The 23,215-nt window shown below is 42.8% G+C and overlaps 1 protein-coding gene across 7 annotated transcripts in view; it reads right to left on the reverse strand.

Moving 5' to 3' along the window:
• Positions 1–23,215, reverse strand: part of PCNX2 (pecanex 2) — a 380,334-nt gene that overhangs the window by 293,996 nt on the left and 63,123 nt on the right. For 6 of the 7 annotated variants that reach the window (XM_053605995.1, XM_053605996.1, XM_053605997.1 and 3 more), the window contains exons 9-12: positions 21,327–21,462; positions 11,449–11,594; positions 2,805–2,958; positions 2,676–2,708 (exon numbers count right to left, since the gene is read on the reverse strand). In XM_053605995.1, the coding sequence (XP_053461970.1) occupies positions 2,676–2,708; positions 2,805–2,958; positions 11,449–11,594; positions 21,327–21,462 (469 nt within the window). The remainder of the gene's footprint in view (positions 1–2,675; positions 2,709–2,804; positions 2,959–11,448; positions 11,595–21,326; positions 21,463–23,215) is intronic. The other variant, XM_053605999.1, reaches the window with a different exon arrangement.

Genomic DNA, 23,215 nt, shown 5'->3' on the forward strand with positions numbered 1-23,215 from the left:
TTTCTGAAAGGACGTGCAAGAAAGGAAGGTTTAATAGCATAGGCTACCCCTCCCCCAAGTCACACAGAAAAACAGTGACACTGATGTGTGATAACAAGCAAGGAAGATTTCCTGGAGCAGGAGGGTGGTGATGTGGCATCTAGGGTGGGCTTGAACAAAAAAACCTCAAAGCTGAGCATCTCTCTCCCACCACCTAACCCAGATTTCTGATGATAATCATAACAATACATCTCAATACCCTAATTATGCTGCTCCTACTTATCTTGACATTCAGACTCTAGGATAAAAGATGTACTATATGCAAACCAATTAGGGGAAACACAGGAATTTAACAGGATAGCAATGTATGCCGCGTGACTGTCCAATTATAAGCTTTTCTTAATTACTAAGGGCTAAACAGGAGCTATCACAGATTTAAAATCACTCCTGAATCGCGGATATGAATTTTTTAAAAGCACATTAGAGGGAAGATCAAGCTTCCTTTCATTGAAAGGATTTTCCAGGGGTCCACAGGAGCTGGAAAGGAAAGAAGGTTGCTCAGAGAGCTGGGAAGTCCACCTGGCAAAGGCCGGTAGCCAGAGTGTCACAGGGACAGTATCTGCCTCGGGGTGCCCTGTGCACCCCCACAGAGGCTCAGAGAGCCACATGCCTGTGTCCCAGAGCTCACAGAACAATGCCAGAGGGCCAACACGTCAGTACCGGGAAGCCCAGAGTCATAGCTATTGAACCAGCTCAAAGTTATGGGGGTGAAAGGTAATAATACACTTGAAAAAAACACTAAAAAGAAAAGTCATGCAAAAGGAATAATGATTTAGGAAAATGCTTTAAGTCATCCCCTTGCACCTGTTAAAATGTCTTTCACAGGCCAGGCACAGGGGCTCATGCCCATAATCCTAGCACTTTGGGAGGCTGAAGTAGGAGGACTGCTTAAGGCCTAGAATCTCTACTAAAAATAAAAAATTAGCTGGGCCTGGTGGCATATACCTCTAGTCCCAGCTACTTGGGAGGCTGAAGCAGGAGGAGTGCTTGAGCCCAGGAATATGAGGTTGCAGTGAGCTATAATGTTGCCACTGCACACTAGCTGGGGTGACCATAAGACTATGCAGTTTTTTACCAAAAAGACAAAAGACAGCAAGTGTTGGGGCAGATGTGGAGAAAAAGGAAACCCTGTACGCTGCTGACGGGAACGTAAATTGGTATAATCATTATGCAAAACAGTATGAAGTTTTCCCAAAATAAAAATCCAACTACCATGTGACCCAGCAACCCCACTTCTAGGTATACATCCAAAGGAAATGAAATCAGTATGTCAGAGATATCTGCATTGCCATGTTCATGGCAGCTCTATTCAGGACAACCAAGACGTGGAATCGATCTAAGTGTCCCTCAAGGAATGAAGGGATAAAGAAAATGTGGTGGGGCGGCGCCTGTGGCTCAGTCAGTAAGGCGCCGGCCCCATATACTGAGGGTGGCGGGTTCAAACCCGGCCCCGGCCAAACTGCAACCAAAAATAGCCGGGCGTTGTGGCGGGTGCCTGTAGTCCCAGCTACTCGGGAGGCTGAGGCAAGAGAATCGCTTAAGCCCAGGAGTTGGAGGTTGCTGTGAGCTGTGTGAGGCCACAGCACTCTACTGAGGGCCATAAAGTGAGACTCTGTCTCTACAAAAAAAAAAAAAAGAAAATGTGGTGTATACACACAATGGAATATTATTTAGCGTTTAAAAAGAAGGCAACCCTGTACACTGACGAACACATAAGACATTTGGTTAAATGAAAATAAGCTAGGCACTGAATGAAAAATACTATAGGATCATACATGGGAAATCTGAAAAAGCCAAGCTCATAGAAGCAGTGAGGATTAGAATAGTGGTTCCCAGGGGCCTAGAGCAGGCAGGGTGGGGAATGAGGAAAGGTTGGTTAAAGGGTACAAAGTTTCAGTCAGACGGAGGAATGCATTCCAGAGATCTACCAGATAGCATGGTGACTACAGTTAATAATACTTGAAATTTGCTTGAAAATTGCTGAGAGCAAATTTTAAATGTTCCATCAGGGAAAAAAAAAAAATGATAGCCATGTTACGTAGCTTGATTTAATCATTCCAGAAAGTATATACACACTGAAATATCACCTTATATTTCACAACAAATATATACGATAATTAAAAAATAAGAACAATGATTCTTGCCCACATAACCAATGTTACTAATAATAACAGCTAACATATACTGAGCAATATCAGTGAGCCAGGCACTGTTGCAAACACATTACGTGAATTAAATTCCCACAAGTGTTTTCATTAGCTTCATTTACACACAGGGAAACTGAGGTATGGAGAGGACCAGTATCTTGCTCAGTGTAAGAAATTCAAGTGGAAGAATCTGGAAACCAAGGCAGGCGTTCTGACTGCAGACTCTGCCAGCTTCCTCCCCAGGCTGTTGATCTTTCCTGGCTTGGGATCAGTGGGATAGGAAACTCACCCGGCAAAGCTACCCACATGCTCTCAGATCCGACTGGAACTTGGCCACCATGCATTCATAATTCTATTTAATATTTCTACTTTTAATATTCAATATATAGACAGAGATCAAGATTTTGCCTTTTGAAGCAATCTTGGCCTTTTCCCTGTCTTTAACACAAGCAGAGAAGACAAGCCATTTGCCTGCATTTGGAAACTTACGTGTATTGGTGAGGCGGGGTCAGGCTGAACGCTCTAAAACACAAATCAGAAGTATCTGTGTCATCATCTCATGATCACAAGGCCACATTAGTGACAGCACGTTACTATAAGAATTACAGGAGACCTTGCCTTTAACAGGGAGTACTGGCAGCTGGCCATGACCAGGCAGAAGACGAGCACCCACATATCCTTGCAGAAGCCCAGGTTCAATGTCAGAAATCCAAGCAGGGAGACCAGAACAACGAGTAAAATCACCAGCACATTCTCCTTGACATCTTCAGTTCTGAGCAAAATACACAAAGGAAGACAAAGAAGATAAAAGGAGAGCGTGTCCACTTGTAAACAGTGGATGCCTGCATGTGTCTAAAATGGCAGTGTTAGCCCAGCAGTTCCCCGAAGTAAGCCCCTGTTTTTGCTACAAGACCGTTAGGCTTTTTTTCTTCCTCATCCCTGTACTATAAACAAAACCCACACCTTAACCCCAGATTTCTATCACTGAAGCAAATTAAATATCAGCTCATTGGATTAACAATTCCATGTACACCATGAAACGTGTTTCAGATAAAGAGCCTCACTGGTTCCTTTCCAGATAGAGTCCTTGGAGCCAGGGTTTGAAACCCAGAGAGGTCCAGCCAGAGAGCTGAGAGAGATCTGCAACCTCTCAAAGGTACAGACAGCCTGCCACAGGGTGTGCCATGGCCACAGAGTCTCCCTGGATAATTTTCTCTTGTGCGGCTCCCCATCCAAGGCCTGAAGGTACTCACATTCATGTACTGACAGAAAGGGACTGCAGGGCTGGATTCTGGAACCTAAGCAGGGTGCAGAGGGAGCTGACAACAGGGCTGCAAGGGACAGAGCTGGGAGGGAACATGTGAGGGAGGATGGGGAGACATGAAGAATGAGCAAGGACCTGGCTTAAGACTCCAGAGGGGGAAGACTTAGGATAAAATGCAGAGTGGGGCCATGGGAGGAGGTGGCAGAAATGAGTAAGGGGCCGAGCAGGGTGGCTCATGCCTGTAATCCCAGCACTTTGGGAGGCCAAGGTGGGAGGATTGTTTGACTGAGGTCAAGACCAGCCTGGAAAATATAGCAAGACACCACCTCTACAAGAAAGAGAAAGAAAAATTAGCTGAGCTTGGGGGCACACACCCATAGGCCCTGCTACTTGTGAGGCTGACACAAGAGGATCACTTAAGCCTGGGCATTTGAGAGTACAGTGAGCTATGACATCTTCACTGCACTCAGTCCGGGCAGATCCTGTCTCTAAAAAAGAGAAAAGAAAAAACGGACTAGGGGAGGATGACATGGACCACAATGTCAGGGGACAAAAGGCCTAGAGTTCAGATGGGTCATTCCCAAGAATCTGAACATACTTCTTACCTCACCAAATTTTGCTCCTACAGACATTACTCTCCCTCATAAAACTGTGATCTTTTTTAGACAGGGCTAAGTGGCTACTTCACACCTGGCATGTAAATAATTATGAACACTTTTTAAAAGTTAATAGACTTTATTTTTTAGATACATTTGAGATTCATAGCAAAACTGAGGGAAAACACAGAGTTCCCACAGACACACACAACCATCAGCAGATGAGCCTATGTTGACATGTCATTGTCACCCAAAGTACACAGCTGACGTCAGGACTCACTCCTGGAGTTGTATATTCTGTGGGTTTTGACAAATGCATCCACCATTACAATATCATACAGAGCAGTTTCCCTGCCCTAAAAATCCTCCACCATCAAACCCCTGGCAAGTATTGGTCTTTTTATTGTCTCTGTAGTATTGCCTTTTCCAGAAGGTTGAACAGTTGGAATCTTAGAGTACACGGCTTTTTCAGATTGTCTTCCTTTGTTCAATACCATGCCATGAAGGTTCCTCCGTGTCCTTTTGTGGCCTGATGACCCATTTCTTTTTATCCCCTGTAATAATATACTTTAGGATGTGTCACGGTTTACTCTCCATGTGCCCACGGAAGGCCAACTAGGGTGCTTCCAAGTTTGAGCTATGAATAAAGCTGTTACAAACATTTATGTGAGGGTTTCTCACAGACGTTAAGTTTTCAACTCATTTGGGTAAATACCAAGGAGTGAGACTGTTAGGTTGAGTGGTAAGGACATGGTTAGTTTTGTAAGAAGCTGCAGAACTATTTTCCAAAGTGGCTGCCCCATTCTGCATTCCCCAGTGTTGACTGCACCCTCACCAGCCATGGTGTTGCGGTCCTAACAGGTGTGTGGTGGCATCTTTATGCTGTTTCCACTTGCAGTTCTCTAGTGATCCAGGAGGTGGAGCATCTTTCCATACACTCGTTTGTCACCTGTATTTCTTCCTTGGTGAGGTGTCTGCTCAGACCCTCAGCCTATTTTCAAGTTGTTCATTTTCCTACTGCTGAATTTTAAACATTCTCTGTCTATCTTGGATAACAGTTCTTGGTCATATATGGCTTTTGTAAGTATTTTCTTCCAGTATGTGGAACCTTTTTAATGAATGAATGAATGAGTAAAAATAAACCCAACTGTAATGCAGACATTTGATGCCTTAGCAGCTAAAGAAAATGAGAGATACAACTTGAATAAAACTCTTGAGGAAAAACACAATTAAGGGCATGAATCATTTGGTACAGACTTTTTGCCCATAATTACAGACAGATAGGCATAGGATTGATAGACAGATGGACAGAGATCCAAGAGATTCCAAGAGCTACCAAAGTAAATGACTGCAGTAAAATAAACTCGGAGCTGTGCTTACCAAGAACACAGCCTTGGGCCTCCCGGAGGAGGAAGGGCAGGAGACTCTGGAGGCAACAAGCCAGGAGAAGAAATCAATGTTTAATTTGGTTGGACTGAACCATAGCTGAGATATTACAGAATAATATAAGCAAGTGGAAAAGTAACATAGAAATGTACAGAAAGATCAAGTACTCAGAGATCATGGTGCTTAAGTTAAAAGATTTTTTTTTTTTTTTTTTGAGAGAGAGACAGCCTAGTTCTGTTGTTGCCCAAGCTAAAAAGCTGTGGCCCCAGCCTAGCTCACAGCAAACTCAAACTCCTGGGTGCAAGCTAACCTCCTGCCTCAGCCTCTCCAATAGCTGGAACTGCAGGTGCACACACTACACCCATCTAATTTTGTATTTTTAGCAGAGATGGGGGTCTCACTCTTGCTCACACCAGTCTCCAACCCCTAAGCTCAAGTGATCCTCCTGCCTGGCCTCCCAGGGTGCTAAGATTACAGAAGTGAGCCACAGTGCCCAGCCTAAAAATCTTTTAAAAACTACTTGGGGAACTAAAATATATTTGGTGAAAAGAGAAATCTGTGTGTCATCTATTTCCCACAATGCACTGGTAATAGAGCTGTATATATTTGGTTAGAAAATTCATTGCATGTTCTTCAGGGTGCTCTGACACCCTAATGTATACTAACAACACGTGAAGGCCTTGCAAGTACATACAGAAATTCCAAAGGAAGAAAAACAAACGTTTCTCTATTCAGAGGGAAGGAATCAAGTTCCTAAACAATTATTTTTCTGCAGATTCTTCTCCAGCAGGGCTCCATTCCTCTGCCCCAGCCTCCACCCATACATACACACACACCCACCCCAGGCCTTGGTCCCAGGCCTTGGTCTTTCACGTATCTGCATTTAAATACTGGGTAAAAAAAAGTTTATACTCTCTAAGGCAAACAGTAGCTTGAGTAAGGCTATACTTTTGAAAGAGGTTTATAAGGTACACTGGAGGGAAAGAGGCCAGAGGATAAACACCACTCCCAGGAGACATAACGAGGGCCTGGGAAATTGACATGGTTGGGGAAGAGTAAGGGATTCCTGACTTTCGGACATAATTCAGAGCAAGGCAGAAAGGACCCAGATGGAGTATGTTCAATGAAGGATTGACTGAAAGAATAAAAATTTCTCTAAGATTTAAATCTGGGGGGAAAAGGATCAAGGTAGAATTATAAGCAGAAATTGAGAAGGGGAACTGATTTGCAAAGGGAAGTTAGATTCACACAACAGAAGTGGTCAGCACTGGCCCTAGCTGCTGGGATTCATCAGTGAACAAAGGGGATGGAGCTTCCTTTCTAGAGGTGATGCCATAAAGTATGAACAACAAAAAGTAAGTATACCGAATTAGTATGCAAAGATATTAAGTACAACAACAACTAAAAGAATAGAGCAAGATACAAAGAAAGGCAAGGGGATTGGCCACACAGATATCTGGGGGAAGAAACTTCCATGTAGAAGGAAGAGCCAGTGAGGTCTCAGTCTGGAGGGTGCCTGGCTCGGCTGAAAAATAACAGGAAGGCCAGCCTGGGCAGAGAAGCGTGCACAGTGACAGTGGGAGCTGAGATCAGAGAGCACGTGAGCCGCTACACATGGGGGAACTTACGGGTACCGGTTTGGTTTCTGAGTGAAATGGGGTGGTTAGCAGGTCATCGGCATTAAAAAGCCTCGCTTTCTTGTTAGGAACAGTGTACAGGGAGGATGGGTTGAAGGAGGGAAGATGCTACTGTAGACACCAGGTGAGAGATGAAATGGCTCAGACCAGGTGGTCATATTAAAGCTAGAAAGATGCACTAGGCAGATTCATTTGGAAGGAACAGTGACCACAACTTCCTGTGAGAGACTGAATTCAGGTACAAAAGGAAAGAAGATTTGAGGATGATTCCAAGATGTTTAACCAAAAGCACTGGAAGGATGGGTTGTCATGAGTTGAGATGGGAAAGGCCACAGGTGAAGCAGGCCTGGGTGAGGTCGAGATAAGGAACTCCGTTTTGGACTATCATCATGGGATGTCAATGTGGTCAATTCAGACATACAAGTCCACATTTTCGGAGATGAGTTTAAATTAGAGATACAAATCTGAGAGTCAGCACATTTAAAGCCATAGGACTGAATATAATAACCAAAGAAAAGAGGGAAGATAGAGACAGGAGAGACCAAGAGCTTTGCAGCATCTGCGGATGCAACATTATAAGGGGTCAAAAGGCAGAGGAACCTATAAAACTTTGCTTCCTGTGAATGAGGAACCAGCAAGACAGAAGGAAAACCCAGAAAGAGCTGAGTCTTAGAAGCCAAGAGAAGGAAATCTGCCAAGAAAGAAAAGGAATGCACTCTGTCCAGTACTGTAACTGGGTCTAGTAACACGAGAACTGAAGGATGGGGTCGACAGTGACCTTGACAAGGTCAGGTTCAATGGTACTGGGCCTGGGGGAATCTGAATGGAACAGGACTCCAAGAGAATGGCAGAAGAGGAACAGGCAACAAGCACAGACAACTCTTCAAGGAACTTCACTGCAAAGGGGAGCAGAGAAACACGACAGTAGCTGGTGAGAAAGTACAGTCAAGAAAGACCTTTTAAGGGTGGGCGATGCAGGAGCACACTCTCACAGTAACAGTGATGACAGTGAGTTCTGTTTAAGCAGGAATGATTTCCTCTCTGTCATGTGGCTAGCTCCTGCTCTTCATATCTCAGTGTGCTTCCGTGTTAGAAGGGCCTTTGCCAGCCACCCATTCTGACATCTGTGCCCCTAGTGCCCCAGGTCCTTCTGTCTCAGGCCTTTCAGGGTTTCTTTGCTGGCACTTTTTGAGGTGCTCTTCTCCCCAGCAGAATGGACGGTGCATGAGAGCAGGGACAATGGCTGTTTTATTCATCACTCTATACCCAGCGTCCAGCACAGAGCCTGGTGTGGAGTAGGTGCTTGATTTAGTATCTGCTGAGTGAAGTTTTGAAATGATGCACAGATGGTGCTGACCTGATAAACTACATAGATGAAAACTTCCATGTTTTACAGGAGGAAATAAGAGAAGATAAGCAAGGAGAATAGGATGAGTCCAAAAATATCTGGGTCGAATGGAGAACTACAAGCAAGTAGAAGAGGCTGCAATTACAGAAACCATGAAGCCGCTGTGCACAGACTGAGGAAACCTTTCCAGGAAGAACAGCCTGAATTCCAGAGTTAAGGTGACAAGCACCTGGCGCAAGGCCTTCGCCCAGGGGAGTTTATAGCAACCGGCAGCTCGGTTTCACTGCTTCTTATCCACCGATTTCTTCCACTTCTTGCCCAGTTTTTATAGTTTTTTTATTATGTAAACCTTTTCTTTCTAAACTTTAAATTTTAGCGATTAAAGTTTTTTCTTTCACTTTAAATATAATGCCCCTCACTGAATTCAAAGGTAATTTATTTATGACTCTTGAAATAAAGATCTAGCTATCATAATAAAAAAGCATAAAATTTATTGGGGAAAGTTCTGCTTTTTGAAACAGACCTTTTGAAAACATAGCAGTCCTAACTAAGGAGATGAGTTAATAAGGTATAGCTTTATACTGTACACAAAGGCTGCCCTGGAGCGGTGGCAGCTTAGGCCTGGAGATCTGCATGGCACAGGGCGCCCACTTTGCCCGGCTGGGGATTACACGCTCCCTGCAGTGTTTCCAAAATGCTCAGTTTTTCCAGGTGAGTGTTTGGGTTTCTTCCTCCTTCCTTGCTGTGAGCTGTGGGTTCGTGCAGGCTCTTTCCTCCTCTTGCTGGACTCTGAACTGTAGATCCAAATCAGCAATCCTGCTCACAGACGACTTCAAGTAGGCTGAGGGTCTAAATGTCAGGGACGAGATTTAACAATATGTGCTTTGGCTAACTTCAGTTTCTAAAATTCATTTTTCTTTTTTCTGGGTTCTGGGTCACATTCCAGCAATAATAGTAATAGCCACTAATATTTAAAGAACTCCTTCAATGGACTAAAGTGATTGAATGCTCATAACCTCCCTACAGTACAAGTCTTCCCCATTTCACAGACTGGAAACTGAGGCACTGGCAGGTTTTGCAGCCATCCTAACATCATGGCACTCATAAGTAGTGGGCACTGAATCTGATTCCCAAGGACCTAACGCAGTGCTCAGGGGCTCCCACGCCAATCCCTAAACACAAAATCTAAAAACTCAAGGTGACTTGCAAGAAAGGTGATCAAAATCATAAAATCACCAACTTTTAAAAATGATAAAGTCATTTCTTTTTTTTTTTTTAACGTAAGTAATTAGGAGTATTTTATCTTTTCATTAGATCGTAACTGTGTGCCTCACTGAGTTTATGGGGTACAATGTGCTCGCTTTGTGCACAGTCTGGGTGTCCGCATCGACCTGGGTAACGCAGCCTCATCTCCTTATTGTCCTTTTTTAGGCCTCCATGGGATTTTGAATTAATCTTTTGTTGCCAAGTAGATTTCAAAATAACAAACATAGAAATCTATAGAAATATATGTTTTTAATAGGAAGGGCTAACATATATTAGTCCAACTTTCAATAATTCCTTTTTAACAGAAAATAATTAATATTTCTTTTTTTTTTTTTATAGGTTGTAAGTTTTTTGTTTTGTTTTTTTTTTGTCGAGACAGAGTCTCACTGTACCGCCCTCGGGTAGAGTGCCGTGGCGTCACACGGCTCAAAGCAACCTCTAACTCTTGGGCTTACGCGATTCTCTTGCCTCAGCCTCCCGAGCAGCTGGGACTACAGGTGCCCACCACAACGCCCGGCTATTTTTTTGTTGCAGTTTGGCCGGGGCTGGGTTTGACCCACCACCCTCGGCATATGGGGCCAGCGCCCTACTCACTGAGCCACAGGCGCCGCCCGAAAATAATTAATATTTCAAGAAAATGCCTCATTTAGTAGAATGTACTATCTTGCATTATTAGTTAAGTAGTAAATTTATCTCTTAAATGTTTGCCTCTTGGGTAACAGTGCTATTAGAAAAACCATTATTACTCCTTTCCCTGACTTGTGGGTCCTGAAATTCACTGTTGTAATTTTGCACAGCTGCGTAGTACTTTTCATATGGGATCACCCTCTTTGAGATATTTATATTAGAACTAATCACCGGGCATCAACAAGGCAGGCTAACAGTTTTCCACTGCCCACGCTGGTTGGCATTAAACCACAAAACTCAGCAATTTCCCACAGCAGCATGAATAACAGCATCTTGAATGTTCAAACCAGCCTTGCAGTCAGAGCTCCTCATCCATTGAAGATTGTAATACCGTCCTTTGCACATCTTGAGGTAGAAGAGGACAGAAATGGGAGACCCCTACCTTGCCCCATCTCCACCATGCCTTAACCCACTTTAACCTCCCTTCTTCTGCCTCCCCACCCAGTAAACACATCCCCAACCCTAAACTTTTTATCCTGAAGAGCAATGGTAATCAAAGGTGGGAGAAAAGCATTTAAAGGAAAGATTAACATTTAGGTTAGTGTACATCAAAGAAGTGAGCAATGAGAATCTGAGTTACCCAGAGAAGAGGCAGACATCACCCACTTCCTCCCCCTCCCCAGTCAAGCCAGGCCCTTTGTTAAAGGTGGAGCCTCAAGCTTTCCTACAAAAATGAGGCAAAATATGAATAGACTAAACCATGATATTAACCCCCAGAGCTAACCTTAAACATGAACCGTGTTACCCAATTCTCATATCTCCTATTGTAAGTGCTAAATTACAATTGTTTACGTTTTTTTTGTTTGTTTGTTTGTTTTGGCCGGGGCTAGGTTTGAACCCGCCACCTCCGGCATATGGGACCGGCGCCCTACTCCTTGAGCCACAGGCACCGCCCAATTGTTTACATTTTTAAGATCTCACTGCTCTGACTTGGCTTGGCAGCAAAGGAGGTGTGCAGCTTGAAAACATTCCAGGGAACCTGAGCAAGCAGCAGTTTTCTTGTTAAAACCATGCAAGTGGGCACTGTTGTGTTCCCACTGTGTCTTTCCATCGCGTGTTTGCATGCTCAGAAGCTTACCTATCAAGTAATGCCAACAAGGTAAGTCGATCGTACCAGACTTTAATCCACTTGCCAGGGAAAATGATAAATTTGTAAAACTGCTCTCGGTTAAATTTTCCTTGTGTGGAAGAACATGACGAGTCTTCTAGATCCTGACTCACATGCTTTTAGATATCAAAAGAAACAACAGAGAAAGGGTTTCATATTGTTGTGCCATTGCCACAAATATACATCATAACTTAAAAATACAAGAGCAAATGTTCAAATTCTGAAATTTAAACCAACATATTTCACTTAAAATGAATACTCTAAGAAAAGAATAATGATCAACAAAAAGGGTCTTTCTTACCAACACTTTAATCCTATTATAACATACCATTACAATTACGCTATTCATCACATCAAAATGCCACTGTTCAATAAGGCCAAGAAACTTCCATAAAGATAGTTCTTATAAAAGATAAGAATTCAACAAAAGACATTAAGGGGCTTTATTTCTGGAAACCATGTTACCTACTGTAATCTTAAATTACAAATTCAAATTTTACTAAGATTAAAAAGATTTTCACTGGTGATATCTCGGTCACTGGTGAAGCATGCTATAAGAAAAACTGAAATAGTTTTCAAAAACAAATCTGAAGTAATAAAATTGAAAGATGTAGGGAAACTGAGACCCAGATTTTTAAAATTTTGACCCCAAATTCATGTCTGACTAGCTCTAATCCAGTGGAAAGAATTCAATTTTGAAAAAAAAAAAAAAAGTTAATATTGATTTGCATATCAAATACTTAGGGAGGGACCTGGCCCAGGTTAGGAACAGGCAGTTTTCCATGCAGGGCCCTTAGTGAAGGTGGTGGTGGCAGCAGGTGCTTGGTCGAACCTCGCAGTCGGTGCCACATCAAGTGAGGTGCCTCCATCAGACCCTCACCCGTCCTTGGTCTCTTCCCTCCCTGCACAGAGGCTGTTAAGGGCAAAGCTCTCATTCATCTCCTCCTTCACTGTCTGGCCGCTGCCTGTCACTTCTCTCTGCCAGCCTTCTCTGAATGCCCCAGCTCCTGCAACAGCTTCTATTTCTAACCTGTATATATTTTTAATTGTGATACAAAACAAATAACAGAAAGTTTACCAACTTAACCATTTTTAAATGTAAAAGTTAATAGTGTTAACTATATTCTCATCATTGTGAAACAGATTTCTAGAACTTTGCCATCCCTAAATACTAAAACTCTGTGCCTGCTGAACTTCCTCTGACCTTGGCTCCTAGTGGCCACGTTCCACATTCCCTCCCTATGAATTTGACTACGACTTTGACTTCTCTCAGTACTTGACATAAGTGGAATCACACAGTACTTATCCTTTTGTGGCAGGCTTATTTCCCTTAGCATAATCCTCTCAGGATCATCCATGTTGTGCGCTGTGTCACTGTTTCCTTCCTTTTTAAGCTGAGTAGTATTCCACTGTACATCTACACCCCATTTGTTGATGTACTCATCTGTCAGGGGACAGGTGGGCTGCTTCCTTAGCTATTGTGAATAGTGCTGCTAAGGAGCACAGGCGTGCAAACATCGCTTCTGAGATCCTGCTCTCAATTCTTCTGGATAAGCACCCAAAAGTGAAATTGCTAGATTATTCTAAACTATGTATTTGTTTGTTTGTTCCAAAACGGGTTTAAGGTTCTAATTTCCTCTAGGCTGACAAGCGTAAGACACAGGAGATTAAAAAGAATTGCAAAGACAAGAAAACAGATGAGGATGGGGTAGAGGAAGAGCTGTGGGGTGGCACTGTCCTTTTAAGGCCTCTCACACTGCTCTGGCTTATAAAGCACAGGGGTGCACAGGGGTAGACCACACGACCTTTTCCCACTTCTGGGAAGTCACCAATGGGAATGTGCTTGGTGTGCATGAGGGCAGCGCAGCTGCTTCATTGGAGATTTCATCATCGCTCCGTGTCCAGATGCTGATCCACTGACTCAGCTCATGGAGCACAGAGTTATTCCGTGCATCAAATATTCATGCAAAAGGCATTTGAAGGGAAATTTGATCCCTCAGGAAGGCAATATACAGGATAAGTTGGAATGAACCATTACGAGAAAGTTGAGAATATAAGTGCCACTGTGCCTGGAATTCTACTCCAACCTAAAGGATAGCTTTGCAGAAACAGTCTTTCTGTCATGTCAGCAATGATGATTAAATGATGATGAGCTTCTGGTTTATGGTAAACTTTCCTCTCGAACGGATCCTTTCAGTTGATGTCCTATGGGCGAAGAGCATGAAAAAGGAGCACAGGTGCTCGGAGCTCACTGTCTCTGTGATGCAGGAATCCACATATGGTGCAAAGGCAGGGCCAGGATGAGCAACAGCCAAGATGATGGCATCTTCCCAGTAGGAGGAAAAACACCTCCTTAAATTGAAATTTCATGTTATACCCTTAGTTGGAAGCTATGGGCTCGAGGCCACATGTGGCTCTCCAGATCCTTAAGTGCAGCCCCTCAGCCGAATGCAAACTTTAATAAAAGGATTAGTTGTGTAAAATTTAGATTCAGCCAAAAGTCTGCACTCAAGGATCCAGAAAGCCACAGGGTCCCCACCGTGCACCTTACCTGTTAGGAAAGGTCAATATAAAATAAAATCCCATGAAGACAACATCTACACCTTTTATAAAACTTACTAAGATTCTGGCATCCTGTGCTATTTATTGTTTAAGTAAAAATACTTATTTTTTTAAAGCTTCTCATAAATTAATGGAAAAAAGAAATGATTTGATTTCAATAATGGGAAAATAAGGTTCAATGAATTTCATTTTTTTCCCTAAATATCAAGGAAGCCCAGAGCTACAAGTTTGGGTGAATTATAATAATTATTCTTAGCTTGATTTCTGGTACCATATTCAAATTCAAATCCAAGTTTTTCTCCTCACCTTAATAGCATTCATTTTTTCACCCATCCAGGAAAATATTTATTGCATAGATTATATAAGCCAGATAATTAAGTATAACAAGAGATAGTTCCTACCTTAAAGGAGTTTAGAAATTTCTGGGACTAGACTGGGCAGACTGGCACCAATAGCCTCATCATACATCTGTGTATGGTGTGAACATATCCCTGTCCTGATCTACCATTTATGGGGGAGCAGGGGGTGGGTAGCACTGCTGTCCCAGGAGAGCACGTGGAGTAAAGGGGTCTTGGGCAGAGCCCCTATGAAGTATCAACAATGAAGGGACTGGCAGACCTGGGAGATTAAGAAGGCATTTTATAATTTTAACTGCAAATAACCTAAATAAAAAAAAAAAAATGAATGCATGGACAAAGTGACCAAAAAAGAACTGTTTGTTTCTCATTTATTAAGCCTTGCCAAAGAACAGCTGTGTCATACTGCCCGGCGTGTCAGGCCTACAAGTTTAATTCTGCTATTCTGAGCAAGACATTAGAAAAAGGGGAGGCAGGAGGACAGAGTACAAAGTGACCTTAGGTTCTTTTTAAAAAACAAGATGATTGTCTGTGCACACACTCCCCATACAGATGTATGTTTGCAGCATAATACCCAAGGTTCATTTAATGAATCTGAATGACCAAGAACAACTTAGATTACCATAAGCATATTCTGTTTTAGAAGGCAGCCAAGCACAGAGTGTATTTTAGAAATGTTTCGGTAAAAAAAATCTAAGATCTCTCCCTCGATACTTGAAAAATGCAACTATTCAAAATAATGCTACCTTCAACAATTCCAGATAACTCGTAAAAATTTTGATATTAATAACTGCTGCCAATTATTAAAGTCATAATTTTGCCATATATTACCTGTAATCCTTACAAGCTCACAATAACTCTTCCAAGTGGGTATCATCATGTCCATTAAAGTATGAGAAACTGACACTCTAAGAAGACAGGTCTCTGGCCCCGGGCCCTGCCTAAGGGAAAGGTTTGTGAAAGCTCAGGTGGGGCTCTTCCTGCAACCTCCCTTCAGGGGTCCAAGCAATACCACACAGCAAACATTGTCTCCAGTAAACAGAAAGCCATCTTTGCAGCAAAACAAAGTTCAAGAGACGCTAAACATGAGTCCAGTTGGTAAAGAACAAGTTAAAAACACAGATTTAAAAAAATATCGGTTAATGGATACGGGCCAAAATAATGAGAATGAGGAATAATGGTTACAAGTAACATGTTATTAAACAAATTTAAAGTCAGATTTGTGACTTTGGGGATGAACCATATCAATTTAAAGGCCTATTATGTGGAAGAGAGTAAGTGATCAGCTCTACGGACCTCCCTGAAGTCAGAATAGTTTCAGATGGACTTAAATTGTAGGCCCCCTTTTTGAAAAAATAAAATTTTGTTTTCTTGAGACAAGAGTCTGACTTTGTCACCCCCTGGGTAGAGTGCTATGGTGTCACAACTCACAGCAACCTCAAACTCTTGGGCTCAAGTGATCCCGTTGTCTCGACCTCCCGAGTAGCTGGGACTACAGGTGCCCACCACAACACCCAGCTATTTTTAGAGACAGGGGTCTCGGTCTGTCTTAGTCTGGTCTTGAACTCATGAGCTCAGGCGATCCACCTGCTTTTTGAAATTATTAAACGTTCTCAGAGGTCTTTAGATTTTACCCGAAAGGGCAGAGGAAAGAGAGAAAAAGTAGAGCTGTGAAGAGTAGATGGTATAAAAAGGGTCCTTTGGGGCACTGTGTGCAGTTCCTCACCACTGCCGAGCCAGCACTGGGAGGCGGTTGGCAGGGACTCTGGTTAGCGTCACAAGTGGACTCAGGAGAAATCACAGCAGAGACTGCCCAGGAAGCTGTGAGAACGAGAGAGCCCAGCAGTGACTAAAGCACAGTGAGCTAGGGTCCCTCCACTGCCCCAGGGAGCAGTACCCGCTGCAGTTTCCTTAGTTATCAAACCCCAGGTGAAACGATGTCTGACCCTGAGATCTCCCATAAAGACGAGGGAAATACAAGAGTACCCAGCACACTGCCATGCACACAGCTAGTGTTCAAACACGCAAGTGGAATGTGAATTCTATCTAGATGTGAACATGTAAAAACAAATGAAGGATAAAGCATGTAAAACAAATGTAGGGTGACCCATTATATTAGTGTGTCTGTTTAGCAGCCAGAATTCATGACAAATCCCATAGCTTCTGAACGTATTACAGACAGTCCCTGACTTACAATGGTTCAACTTGGGATTTCTCACCTTTACAATGGTATCAGTATAAGCAGTCAATAGAATATCAATAAGTACATGAAATATCTAACACTGTATTATAAAATAGGGCTTGTGTTAGATGATTTCTAAAGTGTTCTGAACATGCTTGAGGTAGGCTAGGCTAAGCTATGCTGTTCAATAGGTTAGATGGATTAAATGCATTTCAACTTAGGATATTTTCATGGGGGACAGCCCCACTATAAGTCTAGAAGCATCTGTATTTAAATGAACTTCTGAATATGATAAATATGATAAATGAAAACTATGCAAACATTCATTTTTCTTTTCCATTTTTCTTTTTAAAACCTTAATATACTTTCAAATAAAAGAATATATATATGATAGAAAAATAAGCCTGTTTGGTATTATAACTGATAGCCCATCTCTTTGATCTATATCATTATTTCAACTGTTTCATCTGTTAGTACAATGTAAATATTAATATCCTTGCAAATTCTCATTAGTTCTCTAATGATAGTAAGTTGTGCTGTAAATGCTACTTTTATATTAACCTAGAATAACAGTCAGCCAGACACAGTGCTGTATCCTACTTTGAATTCTCACCAATTCCAATCACATTAGAAACAATGAACTGCTTGGCTTTTGTGCTATCCATAATGATGATTATGATGATGATAATGCCACTGGCATGGAATTGCATAGAGCTTTAGAACCTACAGAACACCTTCATATACAATACTATCTCATTTTTAATGTGAAACACGTTGAATGGATTTGAAACCACATCCAGGTGATGGAAGAAGAAAATGCTGTATTCCCACAGAGCCCATGCTGTCCTTGAATAGACTGGTCTACCTCTCAACCAGCAGCATAATAAAGAGAATGCTTCAAGGTGATTACTGGCCCATATATCACAAAGGGAAAATTACAGGTTCTAAAAGTGAAAATAATAAGTCTACAGAATCTACCTTGTGGGGTTAGAAGCACATGATGGATAAACTGAGGCATAGAGAAGCACCAGTTTATAATGTGGATTCACCCAATTTTATAATTGTTAAGTTTCAAAACCCCTGAATACTGATCTCAGTTCAAGGGACAGATTTTCACCAATCCCAGTCGTGCCCTGACCTTTGCCCTTCCCCTTGTGCTGGGGATCAGGCTCTGCAACAATGATAAGGATAAAGAACCTGCTCCTCCTCTCTGCAATTGTAAAGAGAGGTGTTGGCAACTTCCGGGGGCTCCTCCAAAAGAGCGCTCCTCCCGTGCACACAGACTTTATTTGTGCCAGGGAAGAATTTCAGACAAGTCCTTTCTCTGGCCTCGTTCCCCTCTGGGTCACTCCCCCTGGGGAATGAGGTCCTCTGATGGAATTAGAAGGCTTTGCATAAGGTGCTCACGTGCTGCGCTCAGAGAGAGCGAGGGAGGACAGGGCAGAAGCGACCACACAGCTTCTTCAGGGCCCTGCTCTGACGGGCTTCTCTAAGAAATGCCTCCCGGTCATGCTACCCCTGTGCCTCTGGCTCCAGGAACACAAGGCACGCTGCTTGGTGTCTCATGCCAGGCGTTTGGCCAGGTCTCCCTGCCCAGACCCCCTGACCTCCTTTACATCTGGCTGACTTCGATTCATCTTCCATGTGTCAGCTGAGGTGTCCCCTCACTGCAGAAACCGCTATGACACCATTTTCTGGACTCGGACTTCTGCGTCTCACCGCATCTGAGTCCATTATGATCACACTCTGACGTACTGAACTGCATTGCTGGACTTGTTAAACTTCTTAAAGGCCGGAGCAGTGTCTTTTCACCACGGAATACCCTGCTGCTGGCACAGGGGGAAGGCATAGTTAGCTCACAACAAATACTTGTTGGATAATGAGCAGGGAACCAACTTACTTTTATTTTGTGGCTGAAACCTAATTTAAATCCGTAAGGATATCAATTAAATTTAGAAAATTAAATAGAACAAAAAAAATTTTTTTTCCAGCATGAGGACTTTGTAAATATTTACTCAGGGCCTAAATATGAGATTAGAAAGTAATCTTCATTTCCCCCATACGTATAAAGAAAATAATTGTTTTCTTAAATTTTTCTTAAAATTAAGAAAGTTAAAAAGGTTGAAGCACTCAGTGAATTTGGTTAAATGACTAACAATGAAACATTAGAGGGGAATTTTGTCTTGGATGTGTTATTTACATCAGCTTGCCACTTACAGAATTTCACATGTAAAATGAGGAGCAGGCTTATTGTTTCTGACTTATTCCTGCAATTGTCCAGATTCTGTTCTAACCAGGATGTTTTTGAGATATTAAGTCAATGGATAGTACAAAGTTCCCAGTTTCCCTATGGCTCTGCTATTCATGGAATCCATGACGTTCACGCCTTCCCAAACTATCTCCATATTTTTACTGAACCTTCTTTCTTAGAGGTTCCACGCTAATGTTCTGGAGGAGGACAGGGTACGCTCCTATGCCTATTTCAGAAAAAAATTTCTGAGAGAAAGCCCACATTCTGCAGGGCCCCACACATACAAGGGCCTTTCCTGAGGACCATATACTAGCTAAGGGTGGGATCTCACCACCTTGAACCAGACACCACACATGAAGTACACATTCGGGGTCTGGGGCCCTCCGAGGTGCAGGAAAGATTGGTGAACTCAAAGGAGAGGACGCAGGGTCCTCAGAGCAGGGGCCCAATGGCAGGGTCTGTGGTGGTCAGTAGGAGGCAGGCCCAGCACCACACAGGACACTATAGTGACCAGGCCGGTACGAGGCCTCTGAGGGGACACCTGCTCCACTTCCCCTCAGGGGTCAAGAATGCCATCCCCTGTAACCAGAGGCCATGGAAAGGGGAAGAGTAAAGTGAGCCTAAATACATGGAAAGAAAGAGTCCTGAAAAACTGATTAGTAGAATGGACTAAATATTTGCTCCTATAGAAATTCCTTCAAGACTGAAAGTGCTGAGTCAGCAGTCCCCAAACTCTTGTCACTCCAGACTCGTTTCAGGTACGACAACTTTTCCATGGACGAGGGTGGGAGGAATTGGAGGGGTGAAGGTTCTGATACAAGCGTATGAGCAGTTGATGTATCACGGTCTCTAAGCAGTTAAACCTCTCTGCTGATGATGATCTGTATTTGCAGCTGCTCCCCAGTGCTGGCATCACTGCTTCAGCTCCACCTGAGATCATCAGACATTAAATTCTCATAAGGAGCCACAACCTGGATCCCTCACACAAACAGTTCACAGTAGGTGATTCGCCTATGAGAATCTACCACTGCTGCTGATCCGACAGGAGGCGGAGCTCAGACAGTGATGCCAGCACTGGGGAGTGGCTGTAAATACAGATGTAAACACTCCTTTACCCACCACTCACCTGCTGCTGTGGGGCCCAGTTCCTCACAGGTCTTGGACCAGTCCATGGTCTAGGGGTCAGGAACCGCAGGGCTGAGTCACTCTTAACTGACACGTTGAGTCAAGTCTGTTCTGTACTCCCCATATCAGTAGGAACAAGGACTCCAGAGCAATCTCTGGTCAGTTAAAAAGTAATTTCAACATCTTCTTTGCACATCTGAGCAACAGCATATAAATTTCTACCCACTATATTGTCCAGCATCCTTTGGAAAACTTGGTTAAGCTACCATGAAAACAAATATATGTAGTAAAACTATTATTTGTCAAAGGTGAGTTTCTCTAGAATGAACTGAAACAGTGCTAAGAAAAAGGTAAACACAGAGGCTGGGCGCCTACAGCTCAGCACCTAGGGCACTAGCCACATACACCAGAGCTGGCAGGTTCGAACCCAACCCAGGCGTGCCAGACAACAATGACAACTACAACCAAAAAATAGCTGGGTGTTGTGGTGGGCACCTGTAGTCCTAGCTACTTGGGGGTCTGAGGCAAGAGAATCGTTTAAGCCCAAGAGTTTGAGGTTGCTGTGAGCTGTGATACCACAGCACTCTAGCAAGGGTGACATAGTGAGACTCTGTCTCCAAAAAAAAAAAAGGTAAACATAGAAATAAAAAACTTCACCCTAACATGATATCCTGCTGCCTATAATCCTCCCATCTGCAGCAATGGAAAGGCACCATTCTTCAGGGTCTAATCCAAATGTCCCTTCTTCTGAGAAGCCTTCCCCATCCCGCCATCTGCACAACACACAGGATTGAATTTGTTGCTCTAACTTCAAGTCTGGGTGTATGTCTAACCTCCTGTGTTATATTCTGCTTTTGAAGCCTGGGCTCTGCCTCCCTAGAGTCTCATTAAAGGTTCACTGAATAAGGAATGAACATTAATAAATTCTCTCTTAGTAAAATCATGGAAGGCATTGTATGTTAGACCTCTTGATGATAATGTCACTTGTCCTAAGAATAAAGTCCCTTTTCAAGTCAAATACTTAAGAATCATTGAATGTTTAATATACAAGACCATAATGAATTAATATTTCTCAAAAAAAGCCAAATATTTTCCAAACTATGGAGGAAAAAGCATCCTACCCCAGCGAGCTCTTGCAAAATTTATACATTCTGGAAACAGAAATCAATAGAGAATGAATTTCCAACAGGTTCTGAAAAGCAATTAAGACAGTGGCAATCCTGTTAATATCAACAGAAAACGTCTCAATGGTCTCTTTTCACATTTGCTCAGTAGACCACCATGCAGTGATATTAATAGATCAGGTACCGACTTGGAAGCAGGGCTGAAGGTCCCCTGCTTCCACAACAGCCACAGACTGCAAGGTACATACCCGCGGGGTTTCTGACTGGGTTCTCCGAGCCACCATTAGTAACAGCTGCTGCTGAAGGGCACTGACGACAGGGTCTCCAGAAGAGGGATCTTGACTTTCAGAAGTTTCGGTGCTGGAGGAGCTGACCTGAATCTCCCTGAAGATGGGCAAAACAAAAGCTTTGGTTACCTGGAAATACCAGAGGTCTTCTCTAGATTACTCACAAACACAAGGGTACTAGAGACTCCCAGTGCAGGTGGTAGGTTAGCGTTCACTACCTTATATAAGCAGTTCAGCATTAAAAATTATGTCTACAAGGCCGGCTTCAGGTCAACTGCTCTGCATACACTAAGTTATTCAGGCCGTCCAGGGTTGCAGAGTGCCATGGGGTGGGCAGGTAGATGCCTGGTGCATATTAAAGGGTGCAAAGGCAGTAGAAACAAATTCTAGCCCCATATTTGTTGAAATTTCCCAGATATCAATCAGGAAGACACAATGATTAACACCTCTGCCAACTCACTGCACCTCCTCCCTGACAACACCCCAAAACAAGGAAAGTATACATTAGATAAAAGGAATGCCTCAGACAATACAGAATTAATAGGACCTTACTAAATTAGCTGTGCTATGCCTCTAAAACAGTTTTATTATCTTTAATCACATATAGATCCACAGGACTTAAGTTAATAGAGTTTGTTAAGCAAGCTGGTGTTTTGTCTTGCAGGACATGGTTCTCCATCTGATATTCTAGCAGGGTACATATAACTTCCATAAGACGATATTGGCTGCCTCCCTAACAGCCATTTCTAACAGAATTCCTGCTAACATAGCCCCATTTTATTAAATCATACAAGACGGTGTGCTTTGGAAGAGAGACTAGGACCTTCCCTGGTCTCTGAGCCATTTACCGTGGCCAGCACTTGGCTTTGGAATGAGAAAGTAACATACTTCTAAGAGGTTACAACAAATAAGGGAGCAAAAAGGAGTCAGCTAGGGATAAGTGAGCTCATGGGCAAGGTTTTCTAGTTCTTACAAGGTAACAAAAAAGTAAGGGACCACCTTTCCCCTGGCCTTTGGATAACACTACCATCAAGAGGGGTGGGGCAGGCCTGAGGGCTGAGGAGCTCAGTGGTGGCAGGGAAATCAGTTTCTTGCAATACCAGCTTTGAACCTCTTGTGTCCTGAGACAACATGTGGCCTTGCGTAATTCAGTTTGAATCAGGCCTTCAGGACCTTCTGTTTCTTGCAGGCCAAACTGCACCAACGTGGAATGCAGATACTACAGTAACATAATTACCTGCTAAGGACAACTCACATCTTTGTGATAGAGTTTCTGACAAGTTTTTGGATCTTTCTGTTTTCCTAACTCCTTACTACTGTATTCGTACACGTACAAGTACTTATTCTACATGAACGGTGTGACAATACTTTGACTACTTCACACATATACACGAACTTGTCAGCTATGTCTTTAAAGTCTTCCTCATAAAGAACTTTTAGGAAACATGATAAAGTCAGGATTAGGAGATGAACCAAGCAGGATAAATGTATGCAGTTTGAAACTGAAAAATACTATCCTTCCATCCTTTGAAGGATTATTCTGTAAACCGTGCTTTTCCTTCTTGTGTATACTAGCAGCATACTCTCTCACTAACAGAGAAAAAGTTCAGTTATATTTATATAAACAACGTTAATTTGAACTTTTCTGCTTTGTACAGAAACCACTGAGTAATGTAACTCTGTGATTTCATGGCAAAATACAATAGAACTGAAAGGGCCTTATTAATACAAATTCAGAACATGCCAGAACTTCACCAAAACCAAAAGACTAAGCTTCCTACATTGTAGTAAGGTAGGTAATGACTGTAAAACGGCAGGAATGGGAAAAGAAATGCATGCTTTTGTGCAAA

This window comes from Nycticebus coucang, chromosome 10, assembly GCF_027406575.1.
Source record: "Nycticebus coucang isolate mNycCou1 chromosome 10, mNycCou1.pri, whole genome shotgun sequence".
NCBI classification, from domain to species: Eukaryota; Metazoa; Chordata; class Mammalia; order Primates; family Lorisidae; genus Nycticebus; species Nycticebus coucang.